General features: G+C 43.0%; 1 protein-coding gene across 13 annotated transcripts in view; it reads right to left on the reverse strand.

The window, feature by feature from the left end:
- Positions 1–6,154: 6,154 nt before the first annotated feature.
- fcho2 (FCH and mu domain containing endocytic adaptor 2) overlaps positions 6,155–20,826 on the reverse strand; it is a 32,333-nt gene continuing 17,661 nt past the window's right edge. The window contains exons 13-31 of one of the 13 annotated variants that reach the window (XM_057019156.1): positions 20,120–20,179; positions 19,743–19,916; positions 17,712–17,736; positions 17,243–17,287; positions 16,612–16,651; positions 16,395–16,480; positions 15,115–15,198; positions 14,435–14,935; positions 13,634–13,743; positions 13,403–13,532; positions 13,224–13,301; positions 12,858–12,914; positions 12,293–12,404; positions 11,437–11,592; positions 10,536–10,668; positions 9,420–9,619; positions 9,264–9,328; positions 9,008–9,172; positions 6,155–8,928 (exon numbers count right to left, since the gene is read on the reverse strand). In XM_057019156.1, the coding sequence (XP_056875136.1) occupies positions 8,906–8,928; positions 9,008–9,172; positions 9,264–9,328; positions 9,420–9,619; positions 10,536–10,668; positions 11,437–11,592; positions 12,293–12,404; positions 12,858–12,914; positions 13,224–13,301; positions 13,403–13,532; positions 13,634–13,743; positions 14,435–14,935; positions 15,115–15,198; positions 16,395–16,480; positions 16,612–16,651; positions 17,243–17,287; positions 17,712–17,736; positions 19,743–19,916; positions 20,120–20,179 (2,244 nt within the window). In that variant the 3' untranslated portion in view covers positions 6,155–8,905. The remainder of the gene's footprint in view (positions 8,929–9,007; positions 9,173–9,263; positions 9,329–9,419; positions 9,620–10,535; positions 10,669–11,436; positions 11,593–12,292; positions 12,405–12,857; positions 12,915–13,223; positions 13,302–13,402; positions 13,533–13,633; positions 13,744–14,434; positions 14,936–15,114; positions 15,199–16,394; positions 16,481–16,611; positions 16,652–17,242; positions 17,288–17,711; positions 17,737–19,742; positions 19,917–20,119; positions 20,180–20,826) is intronic. The other 12 variants (XM_057019160.1, XM_057019159.1, XM_057019158.1 and 9 more) reach the window with 12 other exon arrangements.

Below are 20,826 nucleotides of genomic sequence, written 5' to 3' on the forward strand. Positions count from 1 at the left end.
TTTTAATCTGTCATGAATATTGAGGACTTTTGCGGGTCATCATGGCAGCGTTTAATCCGCATTTCGGTCAATTCATCATAAATATTGCGACTATTTAAAGATACAAGATTTTGGGTTAAAGTTTCTAAACCAGGGCAGCAAATGCAGGCGAAACGCTGGAATTTTGTCCTCAACCTTTGGAGGTTTCAACATATTCCGTAATTTTTGACAGAAATAATAAATATATATGTGTTGTCAATATTTATACATTTTGTTTGCCTGAAATTATACAGAAATTATACAAATTTATTATATTGAAAAGTTCAGTTATAGAATCTTTTGTATTTAAAAAAAAGCCACTTATTTCATACAAAAATCGTGTATGTCACGGCACAGTTAAATTATTATTATTAATATCATTATTAGTATCATCATTATTATTATCATTATTATTATCATTATTATTAACATTATCACTAGTATTAGTATTAGTAGTATTTATTATTATTATTATTATTATTATTATATTATTATTATTATTTATTTAACATTAATCATTCACAATTTAAAATGACAAATCCTCAATATTTTGCCCCCATGCGGTTCATAACGCTTTATTAAATCTCGCACGCACGCACACACACACACACACACACACACACACACACACACTCTCTCTCTCTCTCGCTCTCTCGCCCCCTCTCTCTCTCACGCACGCACATTTACTCCATTCATCACATCATATGTTACTTAAATAGCATTAAAAAATAAATGCAAATCAAACCACAAGTGAACTATTAAATTACAATAAATTATTCTTAAATTAGACTGTTGGAAGCCTGATAATGACAGCTAATTAATTAATTGATTGATTGAATGAATAATTGATAAAGTAAACAGTTATGGGCTGCAGCCTTGTCTTATTAATCATATGAAAAGCAGCATTTGACCTTTGGTAAATGTAACAGAAGAAAAATCACATTTAACAAAACCTGAGTAAACCTGTGATATACTAAAGATCTATTAAAGAGATCAGGTTCATGTTCTGTTTGTATGTTTTATTCATTTATCATGTTGCTGTGGGAACATGTGCGGCTAAATGTTCCAACTTTTTTCTGCTTTAAAATCAGACAAAAACATGTTTTCTCAAGTATCTGGGAAATTGTGCTCTACATGTTTGCTTCAAAGACCAGCGGGTATTTTCCTGCGCCAACGTGTCACCCTGCACGGTGATTTGTGCCCTAATTTACGGACAACAAGCCCGAAACAAATGTGTGTTTTTGAAACAGAATTTAAATTTAGAATCTTTGAGTTTCCGCTGCCTCACGGTCCTCGGGTAGAGCCAAGCTTCCCCATAAATCTCCATTTTAATGAGGTTTTCTTCCAGGGAACCTCATCTGAGTGGATTTTATGACTTCATACTTAATTATTGTGGTAACTATGTGATAACAGCTGTGAGAGCGAAGAAGAAAACTCCAGCCTTGTTGCTGTGTAGCTGCAGGACCTTCTGAGGGATGCATATGAAAATAAAAATACACCTTGTGTCTGTTGACAGTTAAAGAATTTCCACTGGTAAATCCTGGTAGGCTCAGTGTAGAGAACGAACTCTGGTGCATGTTCACAAAGGAGACGCTGGATGTAAGAGCTGACCCATTTACAGGCTCTGTCGGTTATGCGTGACCCATATGACACCTTTCTTAAAAGAAAACTGTGAGGTTGAGCAACTCCCAAGATCTATTTAGCATTAACTACCGGAAAAACACAGTAAAACCGTTCAGAACGTGTGACAACATAAGTGAATAATCTGGTGAGCAGCTTATAGTTATCCCGGGTTAACTGTATTATTCTTGCAGTCTGTTTCTATTAAAATGAATAACTTTCCTGGAAACCCACTGCAAGGAATCACCTTAAAACAATAAAGGAAGTGAAAACCTGTGAGTTTCCATTAATGGAATGTGGCTGGGTGTTTATCAAGATGTCTGGATGAGGTTTTCCTGATTGGATTTTAAGTAAATGGGATCCAACAATTGGAGGAATGAGACTATTTTTAGGTGGAAAAAGAATGAAGAAGAAAAAAAAACTCCCACCAAAGTTTTCTTTTCCTGGACAAAACCGACTGAAAGGCCTGTCTCTCTAACCAGAGCACAGCCCTTTGGGTGAATCAATCTCGCTGCCGCACAGATTAAATGTTTTAATTGGCTGAGAGAGTATCGACGGTTAAAGGCAGCCAGGACTGATCCGCCGGTTAATGAGACGTGAACTGTTTCACTCTGCCTTAATGAGCATCGAACGTGCTGAAATCTGGTTTATCACCTGCAACACTGTCAATGCTGCGGATGAAGGGTTTGACTCTCACCCTGCCTCATGCGGCAGTGGCGAAGTTGCCACCTCGCCACTCCACAGTCCATCCTTTCGTTCAAATTGGGATTTTTTAAGGCCCCCTTGTCTGACCGCCCCACCTGCCCCCCAGCACGTAGAGTCATGTAGAGGAACAGAAATGACATGAATGCAGATCACGGAGCCACCAGGCTGGCGCTCAATGACCCGCGGTGCTTCCTGTTAACAAAGATACAGAGGTGGAATTTGCCTCACCTCATCCTGCTGATGATCCTGGACCTCCAGAGGCTGGTCAGCAGGAAGGTCCTTAGAGATCAGGATGGGGGATGGGTCCCCTCACAGGTGGGCTTAACAGGTATTTTTACCAGCCTATAGGAGTGAAAATGAGGACAGTGTTGGCTGGATGAACTACAGCAGGTACGACATGCACGCCCAGTGATTGAGGCCCGAACTGCTGCATTTGTGCGCCGTGGATGACCCCCCACCAGCCTCATGGCAGCAAGCGGTGCGGTATGGTCTGCTGCGTTCAGGCTCCCTCTCAGAGCGCGAAACCCAGGCAGAACGTGAGATCCCAACGGGCACACCAACACGTCCTGATCCACCCCGTCCGATGTCCTTTCACACCCACACGTCGCTGCCCGCTGCAGATGTAAAGAACGGAAGGGCCTAAAAATCCCTCACGCCATCCATGTTAAAGTGAGACGGGGAACGACCCCCACACGAGGGCCGCCGCGCTCCCCCTCCACGTGTAGGGCTCCCTCGTTTCTACTCCTTTAACACTTTATCGTGTGTGTGACAAGTCAAGCTATTGTTTCGTGCTCCAAGTCAACCCTTCTCCTCAGTTAGTGCCGCTCTGCGCCGCGTTCCCCGCTGCAGCTGCTGAAACACAGCACGACATGTGCGTACAGTAAACACCGACAGCGCGTCCATAAATTTTTAACTCTTAATGCAAACACGCCGACATGCATGCACGTTTTCAGCAGACTCTCACGGCAGACAGCCATAAATGCGCGCCCGCGTTGCGTGTCAGAGGCCCACGGGAGGAAAAAAAGGTGACTCCTAGGGCCGAGCGGAAGCATATATGGACCACTGACCCAACCTGTGTGTTTAGGACAGCCTCAGCTCATTTCACCCTGGCACGAATGAACAAAGCAGCAGATAACTCTAGAAAAAAAAGCTCTATAGAGTGTTTAAAGAAACCCCCCAAATCGAAGCTGCACAGATTCTTTCAATTAGCAAACTCTAAATATTTATGAACTGAACATTTCCTCTCTGGAAGGAAGGAGGATGGTGTGTGTGTGTGTCTGCTGATGACTCACACTGGGCCTGTATTGATCCCTTGGGCTTATGCTTCATTTCACTTGATCTCTGCCACCATCCTCGACAAAGCACATCTGTCCAACATCTACGCGCTGAACTGTCTTTTATTACGCCTCCTCGCTGGCGGCGTTCGCCATTTTCAGCCTCTCCAGACCCTTTTGTGGTTGCGACTGATGGGAAGTCTTCCGATTGGCCACATGTATTCATCTGACCTCAGAATTAATATCGCCATGATCTAATATTAATCCCATTAAACTTCTGATGGCATCGCTCTCATGTTAAAGAACCCGTCAACAGATGAAAATCATGCCCGAAATCAATCCGACCATCTTAAATTCTGTTAGACAACATATCCGTGTGTATTTCGCTATCGACTCACCAGCTAAGGCGCTTGTTTACACCTGTGACACGTTTGCATCGACGGATTCCTGTGGACCAATGAAGAGGGGCCCAATGATCCCTGTAGGAATTACGATGTGCCCATTTCTCTCTCATCCCTTCCCCCCCCAAACACAGACACATGCCTGCTATGACAAATAGCCTGTGACGTGCCCCTGTGAACATGGCACGGAAGGATCGCCTCCCTCTCCTCGGGGCTGACAGCAGAGGAGTCTTCCAGTGGACAGGATGCTCCAGTCTCTGCGTTGGGGCCGTTGACAGCCAGGGAACCATTCTCAGCCTTCTGATGGGAAAGGCAATGGCGGCGTTCCTGTTTGGATGGAAATGCTGGTTGCACTCGTGGAGCCAAAGAGGGAGCAGTAGGAGTAGATCCAGTAGTTAATTTGATTCCACAAATGCAAAAAATTCATGCACAGAGGAAGCAGGCGGACCTGCTGCACAGCACAATGTGCCAGTATTTTCTGTCTTGAGAAGATAGTTGCTGCGTAGCAGCTGTAAAGCAGTCCGGGTCAGACTGTTGCCTGGAGGCATCCAATACAACTCGGAGCTTAAAATTAAGACCTAGAAGTGAGGAGGAATGGAAGGGTGGCCAGGTAACCCCGGAGCTGCAGGGTCAACAGGTAAATAATGGGTGAAACTGGGGCGTCAGTCAGGGGGGAATGCACACATCCCATTTGGGTGATGAATTCTACATTCTAAATGTGGCCTGTATTTCCAGGGAGAATCTGTGTCGGGGCTTTGCTGTCTGAATGGAAAACGTGACACATATCTTAGGATGAGCCTGACACATTCAGGGTTTGAGTTATTCTACAAAGGTCTTGTGGACTTTAGAAGGGGAGCGAGACAAGCGGAGAAGAATCCATATTAATGCAATAACCTTACACCAGGCTTGTTTGTTCAGATGGTTTCTCTCGCGGTGAAGAGGAAGATCAAATGGACACATCAGTTATAAATTGTCCATAAATGTTACTGATGTGGGACTCACTCTGGATTGCAGAATAACTCACTTCTATGGCTCCTGTGGGCTTTTGAGCAAACACAACCGTGATGGTGGACGACCCGGACTGATCGCTCCATCTGCTCCCACCCTCTCTCTCTCTCTCTCTCTCTGAGGCCACGCTGATGTTCAGACCAAATCAGTCGACACCACAGTCCAGAACTCAGATCTCTTTTCCATCCTTAAGAAGACCCCCTAATGTATGAGACCTCCTGGGGCTGCTTTGCTTTGAGATCTGCTAATGAAGAACGACCGTTGCGTTTCATATGGAATGAGCTCTACCTGGTGGCTTCTAAATATGAACCCATGCAGAATTTTTTTTGATCAGATCTCACCAACGGCACCTGCAGTGGTAAACAGATTAGTTCCCACACTGTTGTAGGTCTTCTCCGTCACATCCCTCTATAGCTTGTGCCGCTCTCATCACGTGTTCTATACCATCCCTGACCACACACACGTGGACAAACAAGAGCCCCACTTCGGTTGTGCAATTTGGCCTTTCGGAAAATAACACCGTACACAGGAGACCCCGGATCTCTTCCACTCTGCTCGAGCGAGGCGGGCAGGAAAAAGAATAGAGTCAACACTGATGGTTCACACATGTGGCTGTGAAAACGCAGCTCTGGGTTTGTGTTTTAAACAGTGAAGAGGAGGAGGAGGAGGCCTTCAGGGACAGGAAGAAAAAGAATGACTGAGCGTGCACTGTAAATACACACGAGGTGTTGATGTACTGCTGAGCGGCGGCGCACACTCGCGCATACGTCCTCCAAGGCCAAGCGCGGCATGAGGTCCTCGCAGTGCAAACACTCCATTCGTAACATGTGTGGCTGCGTCTCCCAGGCTCCTTTTCATACTGGATCACGCCGCATGACGACAGCGGGATCCAGAGACCTGTTCATCCTGGATTATGGGCATCAGAATCCAGATTACTGGTTTCATTTTGGATGGTTTCTTATTTTAAATTGGTACAATATGTAATTCATCAACAAGGTTCTGAAAGTTTTCAAAAAACTTTAAAGGCCTTTAAATGCTTTTTTGAATGACGGCGATGACTGAAAACAGCTCTTCTAAAAACACCAAATGGATAAAAGAAATACCAGTTTTAAAAAAAACACACTGAACTCACATTGATGTCATTTTAATATATTTGTATATATTCATATATTACAGATTTTATATGGGCACAATGAGAAATCATAAAGTAGAGACAAAGTGGCTGAGATATTTGTAAAAATGTACAATTTATGAGATTCATTTACAATTTCACTCTCTTTAAACTCTGTTTAACACAACATACACAGAAAAAAAAGAACGTGAAAGTGACCAAAAAAGGGAGATTTTTAATTTACCGGGAAATGTTTTTGTGTTTTTTTAGTTTAAACAGCAAGAACCAGCTTGCTCATACAGAACAGAAGATACTTTGTGCTATTTTTTGGCTCATCTGATCACCGATATAATTATTTTAGAGAACAGACTGTACAAATGTGTGCTTTTTTTAGTGGAAACTCATTTGTGTTAACTACTTTTAAATGTTTAGCTGATTTAAAAATGGACATTTCCGTGACTCAAATCAGACGGTCTGCCTCTGAACTAATGGTTACTATGGTAATAATCAAGCAGCAGGTATGATCAATGGAAGAGACGAGTCAAGTAAACCATCAGCCAGGCTTAGTGTTAAAATTACAATGAGTCCTTGTTCTGCAGCACAGCGGACAGCAAGAAAAAGCTTCAAAGGCTGTTTTGTTAAATCAGTTGGCCATGTGATGTGGCACGGTGTACACAACTCCTGCCCTAAAATGTTGCCCACCCCCACGTGACCCCGTGAATTCCCCAGTCAGGTCCTCCACCAACCTGTCAGCTGATTTGGAGTTTCTTTGCCCAAAGTGAAAACCTGTATTCACTTAAAATTAAGTTAATGTGTTACAAAATCCACGAGGAGTATATACACCGCCTTCCACTGGGTGGTTAAGGAGGCCAAAAATCATACTGGAGCGAATGAATCGGACTTGGAGAAGACAATAACTGAGTTCCGTGAGACTGTTAAAATCAGTGGAAAAGGGTTCCCAGACAACATAAAAATTCTCCTTAAAGAGTACAACAGCAGCCTTCACTGGGAGAAGAATGAAGCACCAAAAGTTCCATCCATCCATGCATCCATCCATCCGTACACCTTTTATGCCCCAGAGGCTCTGTATCGACTCACTTGGTGAAACTTAATCTAGTTCCAACTTTAGTTTAACATCTAAAGCGCCACAAAAGGAACAACCAGTGATGTCATTGGCTGGGATCCGGCACCCAAGATTCGTCATCATGGAAATAGAAAGCAATGGAAAACGGGGAGCACAGGGTCTGACCCCAAAGATATGCTACAGAGGAAGGCACCGGGGAAATTAGCAACAGTTTCTGAGCTCTTTCTCTGCAGGTAGTGGATTCAGCTGACGGGCCTCCAGTTCACAACCCATAACCACGAACGAAGATTAATGCTGCCCTCACAGGAAGGCTAATGTCACAGTTCCTACCGGCGGTGCGGACGCATGCAGAAAAAACCCAACACACGGCCTAATGGGGAAGCGCCCCAGGTAGCACGTTGCTAAAGCGGCTATTGTGAAAGCTGCAGAAGGCTGAGGAGCAGATCAGGCTCCCACATCCAAACACAATGAACGTTTGCAATAAGGCAATTTCCATCATTAAATCATCCTCACGGTGCCCCTGCTCACTTGGATGGTCTACTGCACTGTGAGCAGGGCCTGGCGGAGTCCAATCATTGACTGCTGGAAGACACTTGGGCCGTAAAAAACGTTTTCCCTTCACCATCCAAATAAAGGAGTAAAAAAAATACACAACGAGCACTCTTGGTGCCGTCGCTGTGTTGTAAAATACAAAAAAAGGAGAGCAATCTGCAGATATTCAGGCACAGTTCTCCACTGAAGGGGAGAAAAGTTTGATTTAAAAACACTGGCAGTTTCAAGAGAGGCTGCAAGAGTGATGTAATATCCCTTGATTATCTTATTAACGCAACTAATGTTCGGCAATACACGTTCAACAGTCGATTTATAAGATTTAGGAAGGATAGAAAAGATCTTAAAATGTAAAAAGTCTGCAGGGGAATTTACAGGGAGTAAAAATTCAATCGTAAAAAAAGATCAGGCTGATCAGCTTTGTTTAAAAAAACGACCTCGGGCAAACGTTTGACGCAGGTTTGTCGCGTACTGACGGACACAGTGGAAGAGGAGGCACTGAGGTCAAGAGTTTGGTTCATTTAAAAGCACTTCATTGTTACTTCAAAGGTCGAGGTTGTGCCTGGTGTGAGAGCGCTGCCTTCATGGCTTCATTGCACATATTGAGGAGGAGGAAGATGAGGAAGAGGAATAGGAGGAGGAGGAATCGAGAAACAAAACTGAAAAGTGAATCAGAGCTGGTCAAGCAGAATTAATATTTACAGTTGGCAGCGGGGGGGGGGGGGGGGGTTTCTTCTCTTACATGCAGAAATTATGTGAATACTCTAAAACGCGTAAGAGGAAAGAGAGCATCTGAAAGACTGTTAGTGCATTTTTTCAGCTTTTATATCATACAATCTAGATTCGTATCTAACCCTTAAAGTGTTTCTGACTATACAAAAAGAATTAGGAAGTATTATTAGATTTAATATCTACATTTTTCCTGAAAGCTCACCTTTTTTTCTTTTACTATTCTCGTTTTTGACAGTGTTCAATACTCAGTGCTGTTTTCTTGCAGTGAGATTCTCGTCTCACAAACCCATCTGTGCTCAGACGGAGCCGAGTGGTCGGAAGGCCTCGCAAGGTTGACTCGGTTTTTTGTTGGTTTTTTTTCCAGGTTTTTGTTTTGTTTTGGGGGGCAGAGTGGTGGGTCGCCTCAGCAGTCTGCCATGTATCGTCCTGAGGAAAGAGCAGAAGGGTCTGAGTTGTGGGCGGGTTATCACCAAGGGCGTGCCCAGCTGAGGGAGCGTCGTCATACCTGTGGCAAACCTCTTCTTGTTGAGAGAAAGTCTGTATCCGCTGCCCTGAAGTTCCATATCAGCTCCTGACAGGGTGGTGCCCTCGTTCAAAAACTGCACTGCCAGAGTGGAGGGGGTTGAGGGGCCGTTTGAAAGTTCAAACTTGGCCCTCAGTGTTCCAGCCCCTGGGGTCAAACAGACATTTAGGTAGAATCTAAAAGTAGATGTTCTTATCATTTAAAACAAACAAACAAACAAACAAAAAACCAAACTTGCCTTCATTTTCAGACTTTTCTGAAATGTCGCTCAACTTCCACAAACATTTACTCTGCTCTGAATTCCTACAAGAAAAGAGAACCTCAATCCTGTTCTGATAAAGGCTGGTAGTTTGATTCCAGCATGCCGTTGTTGTTCTCCAGCCCTGCATCTTACCAAATGGATGGAGGCAGGGACTGCATGCTGGTGACGCCTCCGTCGACCGGCACCAAGATCTGCACGTTGGTGAGCGCCCTGGGATTCGCCATGGACTCTGGGTTGTAGCGATAGTCTATCCGCAGGTCTGAGGTGCTCGGCGTACACTTCCAGTATACAGTCAGGTTGAGGGGGGTGGAGTGGATCCCATCAGACTGTACCTGTACAATGTATAAAGAACAATGTTGCGCTGGTGGTTTAGATTAAACCCAGACTTGTTACGCAGCAAAACCGCATAAATAAAAGCAACCCCAGTTTATTTGTGTTGGTTTAGCACCATGATGAGCCTTTGTCGGGCAAAAAAGAACTCTCCAAGAACGGGCACTGACAATAAGAGCGCTACTCTACCATACTTTGGTAGTGGAGCCAAACCAAGTAATGAATGCCAGAACACATGTCCCAAACATTAGCATGGTATGCTAGTTTTAGCCTCAACTGTTGCGCTGTGGCTGTGCAGACAGTGGCGTGGCATCGCATGTGAAACTCAATAATGGATGAAATGCTACAAATAAAAGTTCTAAAAGACACAAAAATGCATACAAATTATGTTTAAAAAGCTTTTACAAAAACATCTATTATAGAGAGCTCTTCCAATTGTAAACAAGCACAGTAAAAAAAAAAAAAATTGCAAAATGGAATAGAAAAAGAAGGCCTGCAAAGCAATAGTGCCTTCAGTTTAAGGCCATAAAGGAAAAAACAACAGGAGTCTTCGGAATAGTTCATATCAACAATGGCTGCTATTGAGAGTGGCAGTTTTTCTGCCTCCAGATTTAAAGGATCTGGTGTTAGTGGCACTGATAAATCAGACTGTAGCGGCTGCCACCTTGGTATTATGTACGGCTTGCATAAATAAATGAATAAGCCACTCCGAAATTACAGCCTGTGTTTGTTTTAAAGATGATTTTACCTCAGGATAACATTTGATGATTTAAGGACTATGAGCCAACACAACGGTTAGTTTTTCCTTCTGTCTCCCACTTGTCTGGAGTGTGAAACGCTCGGAGTAAAACAGGCTTTTGAGGAGCATTCCTTCACGACAGCATATTCATATGGATTAGGCTGTGGGATCGGACTGACCTGGTATTTTAGGATGTCCACGTTATAGTAGGAAGCTGAGGGATTCTGATCTGAGGCTTTTCTGAGGTAGGATGTCAGTGCTTGCATGTTGAACCAGAAGTCCTTGGAATTAGAGTCACTTTGGGAAGGATCACTGGATAAAAGACAATCCAAAAGACACACGCACGCACAGGCACGCACACACCCACACACATAGAGTAATCAGAGGCTCAATTATTCATTGCGCTTCCTGGCTTTGTGTGTAAAGCTCCAATAGCTTGGAAAAAATGACCCCGTTATATGCAACCAGCTACTAAATCTTGAATTCCTTGTGATTCAATTAATACAGTAACGTGCTCTTCGTGGATAACTGGGAGGAACCAGAGAGTGACGTTGAAGCTGCTGTTATTACTTTATTTGGGAAAGGATATGAGGCTTTAGCTTTAAACGAGACTTAAGCCTAACAGCCCATTGCACGGCATGAGAAGAAAATATACATTAACACTATCAGACATCGACTAAAGAGGTGAGATAAAATGATGTCCATCAGCTCAAGCAGCTGTTGAGGGAGGTTTGCTCCTCAATGGTATTTTAGGGTGTGAAGTGTGTCAGAAGACGCATGAACTGCTGAGAATGTGGCTGCTAAAGTCTGGTGGAAAATACTTCCCTGACAGCTTAATGATAGCTTTATGTCAGATTAATAATTGAATTTCCTCTCACTGACGCAGGCTACATTTCCTCTGTCCTCGCTCATGGCATCCAGTCCAAAATGCTCCTCTAGATTAATCATCAGTCTGACAAGTGTTCGTCTCATCAGGTACGCAGCTGCTGCATGGACCTGTGTGTGTGTGTGTGTGTGTGTGTGTGTGTGGTGTGTGTGTGTGTGTGTGTGTGTGTAAAAAACTCTGGGAAGACATCTCACCTGTGCAGAAGCTGCTGGTTGGGCAGGATTTGCTCCAACCTGCTGGTGTTTTTCAGCTTGAAGGTGAGCACGGCTGGTGAGGGGTTGTTGGTGAACACTTTGATGATGCCCATTGGGAACGAAAGTGTCATCTCCCCCGTGATCTTCACAATGCACCTGTTGAACGAACCGCGTACATTTGTTGCAGGTACTGGGTTATTTTCTCCAAAGAATGACTATAGCTTCCAAAGCTGGATCAAGAGGAACTGGAATGTTACCCATTCCAAAAGAAATCTCCCAAAAACCAGCATAAAACTGAAGGTGAAATTAAAAACTGAGGAACTTCTAAATATCTAAATTAACTTGTTTTGTGGAAAACTAATGTGCATTTATAGGATCTTTGTAGATGCTCTAACTAAAGATTTAAAATCTATATTTTATAAATGAGTATATTGTATATATAGGCTAGAAAAGGTCTTCAAAGGGCTGGAGAGCCAGAGGGTCCTTTGTTCAGTTGGCCCAGACTGAAAGTCCACGGCAGTTTTCGACTGGCATTGCTTATGAAATGTTCCATTTGGTAATCTCTGCAAAAATAAGCCTTTTTGCACAGCAGCAATTTAGCAGCAGTTAGCCAATAAAAGCCTGTATGTTTTCTCTGCCCCAGACTATAATCTACTTCATGTAGGTTATCCACTCTGAAAGAATGGTGTCACACTTCAAAACATTCTCCACATTCAGGAGACTGTGAAACGCACGCCGAAGACGATTATAACACTCGGCACTCTGTAACTTATGGCATCATGTGTCGTTGAAGTTCAAATATGGACAAAAATGCATGTCAGGAACTTGGAGCTACAAGACGTCATGTGAGACTCACTTAGTGGGATCAGCTCCTTTGAAGTAAGCATTAACGGACTCCGTGAAGGCCACAGCAATGGGCAAAGCATCTTGGGATGCCAGGGTCACAGGGCTGGGACCGCGAGACGTCCCTGAGAACGAGACAGGCACGGAGATGGAGGTCTGTTGACTCAGCTGCAGATCAGACGTCTGCATGCGCCGGCGCCAAAGCTCACATCCGAATCAGGAAGGTCTGAATCACGCTACAACGCGCTGTATGTTTTACAACACTTGGACTGCGCTTGATGCCGTTAGTCAGTCGCCCGCTGCAAAAACCTACATTCTGTTAATTGTCGGATAAACAAAATTAAGAGCGGTTTAAGTCATCCTACAGCTGCTTTAGTTTGAAAGATGAGCTCACAGCGATGTTGTTGTTAAACCCAAATTCTCAGACAGTTAGAAGGTGATAGTGGTAGAGACGGGGGAGACACAAACAAGCGCAGCAGAGCCAGGCCTCCAGCTGGCTGCTCCATCCACTCAGCAAACTGGTAGTAATGTTGGTTATAAAAAAGGCGAGAGGTCTCTTCCAGGATTGGCGGCCCTACCTGCTGGTGTTTCGCAGCGCTTCTCAAAGGTAGGCAGATTCATGAACACGTCATCCTCTTTACGCCAGATGGACAAGGCATAAAGAGGAATGAAGGACATAAAGAAAGCCAGACAGCACAAACGCCATGAAGATGAGAGAAATCATCAATGTGGGTGAGCTAATGATGACACTGCTCATCAACATGAACGTGCATCAAGGTCAGAGTAGGCGGACATTCAAGGTCAAAACCTGGCTTAATGTACACATATTAAAGTCAACTTTGATGTTCGGGCTGATAGACTTTGGTAGGACCACAGATGGAGGCACTGTGTCAAATCGGACAGTGTTTGTTAAAGAAAACTAAAGTCAGAAAATACAGACTCACTTAGCAGAAAGAAAGAAGAGAGGGCGAGCAGCTCAGGCTCTGGGGAGGAGAGGGAGGGAGCAACCGTGTGCTGGGCTGCTGAGGAGAGGAGTCAAGGTTGGAAGAAGAGAGGAGTGAGGGGTGATATCAGAAAATGGTGTTGCAGAGGGAAAAAGAAGATCGCTTTAATGGAATCTTACCAACAGTCGGGGTGTTCCCAGCACTGAGCGACGTGTTCGAGGACAACGAAGAAGAGCTCTCTGCTCTGGCGAGTGGGGCGGCCGGGGGAGGGCTGGCGTTGGACATCTTAGGTGGGCTGAACGGTCGTACCTGAGTGAGGGGGATCGACCGAAGGGGACACCATTACAAAGATAAACTGCCATTCCAAAAGTAATCAATGTGCAACTACAAACACGGGGATGCGAACTCACAATCTCATTGATTCCTGTCAGTTTTCCAGTTGGCAGCTTTGGCCTGGAGGAGGGTCGTGGTGGGGGCATCAGGGCTCCTGTTGTGAGTGGGGTGGTTGGTCTATTTGGTGCTGTCATTACACAGAAACATGCATTTGACTGGTTAGAGGAAAAGAAAGAAAGAATCTGGAAACAAATACATGATTTGTCTACACATACAGCACAGGTTTTTTTTCCCCAAACATGCTTCAAACATGCAGAGTGGAGGGGGTCAAACTCAAAAACTGCATCCATGTTTAGGGTGAGCATTTCATTATATGAGGAATTATTGCCAATACGCTGTGTAGGAATATGCACATAGATGCTATTAGATTTCATTTTCAAATTTAACAAGAAAGACAAAAAATAGCTGGAAACCTGTGTGAAAACATTTTAAAACATAACAAAACAGCTCTACAAACACCACTGATATTTGTTGTTTCACTTGCACTGTGTGTGTGTGTGTGTGTGTGTGTGTGTGTGTGTGTGTGTGTGCGTGTGTGTTGTATACCAGTGAATTAGGTGGTTTAAATGCATGTGAGCACCTTGAGTTTGACATATACACTTAAAAATAAATCATGCAACAAAGCTTTTAGTCTTAAAACCACAACAGCAAAACAAGTTAACAAAAATGAGATAAAAAAAATAAATCCCCAACTCATTCAAAAAAAACTTAAAACAAAATTACTCGGCATTCCAAAAGAAGGCACGAATACAAAAATAAGAACAAAAAGAACTGAAAGAAACTCGATTAATGGGGACCATTTGTAGCTTTCGTTTTACCACTTGATAATTTGCCTGAAGTGGTTGCTCCAGTGGCCTTATCTGCAATCCCAGAGAAGACATCAGAGACACAGGGGGCGCTGTCCTCTTTACTGCCCTCCATTTTGTCGTCGAAGCCCGAGGAGCCATCGGAGAAGAAGCGACTTGATCTGCCGGCGCCAGATGGAGGCCTGTGCGCGTCCTTCACCGAGGCCTGATGGCGACTTGGTGCGAAATTATCGCTGAAAGCGAACCACTGGCTCTGAGACCAGCACAGAGAGGAGAAGGCGTCCACGCTCTTTGGCGGGCTGGAGGCCGTCTGGCCACTGAGGGGGTCAACTGGCTCACTTGGGAGGGTGATGGGAGCACTCTGGGCTCTTTCTGTTGCTGGCTTGTGTGCTTGAAAAGGGTCATCTGGCGAGTCCCAGGGAGAGGATGAGGACGAGGAGAGAGTAGAGACACCTTTGGGCTGCTGGGTCTCTGCCACAGGAGGAGACAGCTCCTGTTGCGGCACTGCGTTAGCTGAAGGCGATGCCACCGACAGACCCAATAAACATGTCAGACATCACAGCCACGACACCTTTAATTGCAATCGTATGTTCAACGCAAAGCACTCAAACAAATGGAACCTACGTAAATAAATGTTATTTCAAAAGAACCCAAACTAAGCTCGCCTGATAAATGACGTTCACACAGGTTACCTGAAGCTTCTGGCCGAAAGTCATCTGAGTCATTCATCAGAAAAGATGGAGATGGAGGGATGGAAAGGAAGATAGATTCAAGGTCTAGCAAGAGAGGTTGAAACCAACAGGTTGAAGAATTAAACATGGAGAAATGTACTCTTTGACGATGGCATTGGGATACAGACAAATGTAAGAGCACAAATAACACATACTGCATAAATATCCCCCACTGTGAAACATGAATGGGCGGAGCTGATAAACTGCCCCATGCGCAGCGTTTAATCGTTTTAATAGCTCACAAACTTGTTTAATGTGTCATGTGTGCATTTGGAGCTGCTTATACTGCTCCACTGTACACAGAGAGATTTAACAAGCTGTAATTCCCATCACCATATCCTAATCAGGGCGCTCTGTGATGCTCTTTTGACTTTTAAGCTGGGACCTTTGACAGTAACGAGACTTTGTTTGACAACATGCGTGCCGGCAGGCTTTATAGCCAACCCTCTGACCTCAAGTAGGTGCCAATTAACTGTGGATTATGTTTAACCTAGGCAACGGGTCAGTGCAAATGCCACGTCTTTAAAAGCTGGTGTCATGCACTTAAGACATGAGAATTACAACTGAAGGCTGGTAAAACTTTTAAAAGGAAAACAAACTCTTAAGCGTCCCTTACAATTGGAGACGTTTATTAAAGGCTACGCAGTGAAGAGCAGCAGACATGAAATAGTGAAGACAAACTGGAATAGAGATCATCTGCCCTCATATATCCCTAAAGGCAGATAGTCTCTTGACCTGTGGTGTCAATGTGTCCATCGGGACCTGTCCCGAGACAAAAGACTTTTCAGGCGGTTCAGAAACAAAATGACAGCGCAGGAGAGAGACTAAACCTGCCAGGCAAAGAACAGAGTGGTTCATGCTATAAACCACAGAGTGGTTTGATTGATTGGTGAAATGATAGCAAACATCAACAAACTTAAAAAAAAAAAAATAAATAAAAAGGTTTATACTTAAAACCAAATCAGCCTCAGATGAGGGTCTCATCAATATTTACAGGCAGCCTTATTACAAGAAAAAGATTGAATTATAGGCAACACATTAATTTGCATTAGTGAAGCATCATACACACAATGTATCTAAGATGAATATTCATATTTAAAGCCAGACAATCATTTTTATCAGGTGAGAACCTCAGTTGCTCAGCAGGTTGATCAACTCTCTTAACTGTGACCTCTGAGCGTGACTGTTGGGGAGGAACAGATCTATCCAGAAGGCAGCACAAGATGAGGTATAGAAAGTACCTGTTGATGCAGGAGCAGAGTAAGAGGAGCCACCGGTGAGAGTTGGGCCGAAGGGATCCAGAGAAAGAAGATCGTTGTTGGCCAGCCTATCAGATGAGACATTCAGAAAAAGACAAGTTAATGAAAGATTGAAGAAAAAAAAACACATCAAGTTATTTGCAGAAAGCCAACATAGCACAATACATTCGTACACACGTCATGAGTATATGAAACTTACTCATTTGATGTTTGAACTCTGGGTTTTGCAAGCTCGTCACCTGCAGTAAAACAGATTTAAAAGCAATGAAGCACCTAAATACATCACATGCAATGAATAAATGCACCTTGAAAGTCACTGAAATGACTCACTAAAAAACCCAACCCAAGCTTCTCACATAGTTCAAGACTGCCATATATTATATCAATCAGTCATGAAAAGTCAAATATACCTGATTTAGGTTAGAAATATTAGGTCTTAAATGTATATACCACTCATTAATCCCCAAATCAGAAAAGGGTTAGCTTAAATGTGCTTTAAAGGTAGTAAGGGTAACACTTTATCACAAGGGATGGAATGAATTTGTTATTTGATGGTCCTCCTTTTTTCAAAGTGTTACACTATACTGTAAGAACGATTTAAGCAGTATGAAGTGGCACCTAATATGAGAGAAAGAACATAACCTAGGGAAAAAAAATTCAAAATGCCTTAAAAACAAGGTGAAAGCTGCAGTGAGGAAACACGCCATCAGTGGTGTTAGCTTCTTTCAGCGAGTGAAAAGGCTCCAGTCAGGGAACAGTAACAGTGCTGGATATATTGAGGGGAAGAAAACTGGATTGTAAACTAACTACTGTAGTGAAAATATACTCACCACGACACTTAGGTTTAGAGCTTAATGAAGACACTCCTGTGATCCCTATGTGTGTGTGAAGTATACATCTATCAATGTAAAATAATTCCAGTGTTTTCAGCTAATTTCTTGCTGTTTAACAGGGTAGCAACTTGTATCTGAGCGTGTTTTTGCATAGAAAAACAACTTTTATCATTAGTCCCTTTTTAAAACTGTATTCAAGACCTTAAATACACAAAATTCCTCTTTTGCAAACCGGGCCAGTTTGCTGAAAGATAATCTCTGACATGTCAAAATATAAACAGCTAATTAAGCAATTAATCTTATTTGTACCACAGGAGGAAATACCCCTCAAGCTTACATTTACAGAAACTCTTATTTACTTTCTCCTGCAATGTGTTGGATTTGGCTGGGTTGCTGGATTTTTTTCCCTCTCAAAGACAACCACTTTGGGAAGAAGGGAAAAAAAAGATAAATGTAAAATACTCACTGGACTGGTTCCTCCGCATCTGCCCCTGAAAATAAATCCAGATAGTGATTATTAAGCAGATATAAAAACATCCACAAATCTTTTACCCATTATTTTGCACAATTTAGATTAAGCTTAGGCGACAGGAACAAAAGAAAATAACAAACAATTGTAAAAATGTTCTTTAAATAGATTCTGATCAATTCATGTTTGCAAGATTAGATGTCTAAGCTACTGATGGTGGAGTGCCTTTTGGAACGTTTATTACAATAATTCCAACACAGAAAAGAGAAATAAGGTTTAACAATATATTATGTTATTCCCAGTAGCAAAAGGGAATTTTCTGCTTCAGACTTAAAGAAATTAAAATCACTGCACTGCTCTTGACTCACACATACCAGACGGTAAACCTAGGGTGAAAATTCAGCAGTGTTAAAACCATGCATGAAAGCCTGTACGCCGACCAGTCAAGACCAACACAGAGCGTGCCCCCGACACTTCACCCACTTCCTTCACCGAGCCATTTTTTCAGCACATAAATCTGCCGTGTCATGCTGCAAAATAACAAGATGTGCAAGACACGCTGGAGGGGTACAAACCCAGTGGAAACTTAGAGCATCAATTTCAATAAAGAATTCATTTTGCACAAGGAGAGCCGTTGGGAGGGTTGTGACGGGACGGGGGGGGGGGGGGACGGGGGGCGAGAAAAAGAAACAAAATGGGTTTAAGGAACATAGTAAAAGCGTTTAACCACCGTAGAGCTGTGAGGCCAGGGTTTAGTCCCACAGGCGCTAAGCGGCAAATGGGTTCAATTACGGCTCTTGGTGGCCACACACACACGACTTCCACTGCTATTTCAATAAAGGGAACACCGCAGAGGGGGAACCAAACAGGAGGAGAAATGCAAAAGAATGAGCACTCAGAATGCAAAAAGAAGAGAAACTAAATCTTTTACTAAACTGGACCAGATGATGTGGGATTCATCATCACCTTGGATTAAGGTACTGAACTTTACCTGTAACCTTCATGTAAATATAAAACAGAAATGGAACCAGATAACACACACATATTGATGATGAGTACTTTAAAAAAAAAAAACAGTTTTTCAATGAAAAGTAATTGCTTTTTAAGATACGACTGAGATCCGTGAGGAAATGTGTCAATAATTATTGATGGGCAAAAAACAAAACAAAACCAGGAACTGAATAAAGAGCTTCGCAAATATCCACGTGTCTCGTCCTGAACATGTGGACCAGTAAACACCAGAAGAGTGAAAGCAAAAAAAGGAGGAAAGGTACCAACAGTGGTGGGAGCAACAGAGGGGAGAGTGTGAGGTATAGGAGAAGATGCCGTGACACTGGTTTAACATGCAGCCGCTAGAGTGCGGCGGGTGAAACCTCCCAGACCCCCTTTGCACCACTGAGCAGCATTAACAACAACAGCAGCTCAGTGCGCACATGGTGGATGGTTGCACACAAGCAATAGTGGCTTGAAAATTTAATGGCAGCAGCTATTTTCATACGACAGCGGGTAGTGATTCAGAGACTGACTGATGGTGCAAAGGAGCTGAATAAAGAGCTTCACGACTGAGGTCATGGATCACACACACACGTTTGTGAGTGTCTGCGCGCGTAGCTTGGTCACTGTAGCAAGGAAAAGCTCCCTTAAGTCACTCACAATACGGCTGCATGCGAGTCTGCAGCCGGCATCGCACACCAGAGGTAAAGACTTGAAAGAAAAAGTTGTTCATAGTCCATTCAAAGTAAAACCATAAGATGAAATATGTGCAGAAAGACAACCTGGTGAATGCAAGCGTAACGTGGTGGATTCATTATATGCTTTTCCAAGCTAAATAAAATAACCTTCGACAGTGAGTGAGTAGTGCAGAGCCTCTGAGAGAGGGGCAATTCAGCTAAACCTCTGATGCTGGAGGAAATACATTCTACTGTTGCCCTCTAGTGTTGACAAGAAGAGCAGGTTTGTGCAGCTCCTGAGCAGGACAGCAACAGGTTTGTGTCGGGGGATCTCAGCGTTTGGTGCGATAAGCTGTACCGAGGCTGAAGGTGACAGGATGATGTTTCCAATGGAGGCTTTCAGCTCGTCGATGGTGGCTCGGCTCTGATGCGTGCCATTGTTTGGCTGAACGGGCTTGATTTCCACATGGAACTTCCTGGGTTCGTCTTCGTCCTCTGAGTCGCTGGATGAATAGAAGGAATTATTTTTGGCATGTGGGGGGGGGGGGAGTTAAGGAGGCAAAAACAACAGAGTGTGAAATAAAAGAGCAAAGGATTTCCACGCTAGCGTTTAAGTTTCGTCCCTGACCTTAAAACTGTGGACAGCAATGAACAAGAGAAGGAGCAAATAGAAATGAATCCTCGGTGTCTTGAAAGTGCACGAGTGTGACCAGTATCAAGGAAAATAAAAAGGATATCGATGTCATTTACTTCTGGCCGGATACAGAAGCCCTCAGCATCAACCTGTGGAACGTTCTAGAGAAAGATAGATGGGAAAAGTTAGGAATGATCTTACCGATTCACTGATTTAAAAAAAAAAAAAAAAAATAGAAAATAGAAATGTTTATTTAGGATTAGTGACTGTTGCACTTGTAAATACTGCATTAGTTAAAAAAATAATCAAACATTGCCCCGTCATCCACATGCTTTAGTCTAACTTTATGGAATATAATGCCCTAATAATTATAAATCTATTGAGAACAAAAGAAATGCATGCAACAATGCATGTCAGAGTTCTGGAACTAAAAATCAAATTAGTACAAATACAAATTTAATATATCAATAAAATTACTAAAATGTAAAAAATGCATAGATGTAATTGGGATATTATTTATTATAAATATACTTATTTCATTATTTTAGGCAAATAACCTAAGTATCCTTATTATTAATGTTATAATTTTTGTTATTATTATTATTATTATTATTATTCCAAATGCAGGTAAGATAATAACATTTGAATGCACAAAATGCATTTGTATAGGTTTCATTTTTTTCAATAATTTTTTTTTTTAATTAATTTAAATAATTGATTAGAAAATGAGCTGAAAATATTGCATAAATGATCAGCTGGCTGCAACTCAATTCTGGATTTAAAACTTAATCCTCGTTATATAATATTT

This window comes from Takifugu flavidus, chromosome 20 (assembly GCF_003711565.1).
Source record: "Takifugu flavidus isolate HTHZ2018 chromosome 20, ASM371156v2, whole genome shotgun sequence".
NCBI classification, from domain to species: Eukaryota; Metazoa; Chordata; class Actinopteri; order Tetraodontiformes; family Tetraodontidae; genus Takifugu; species Takifugu flavidus.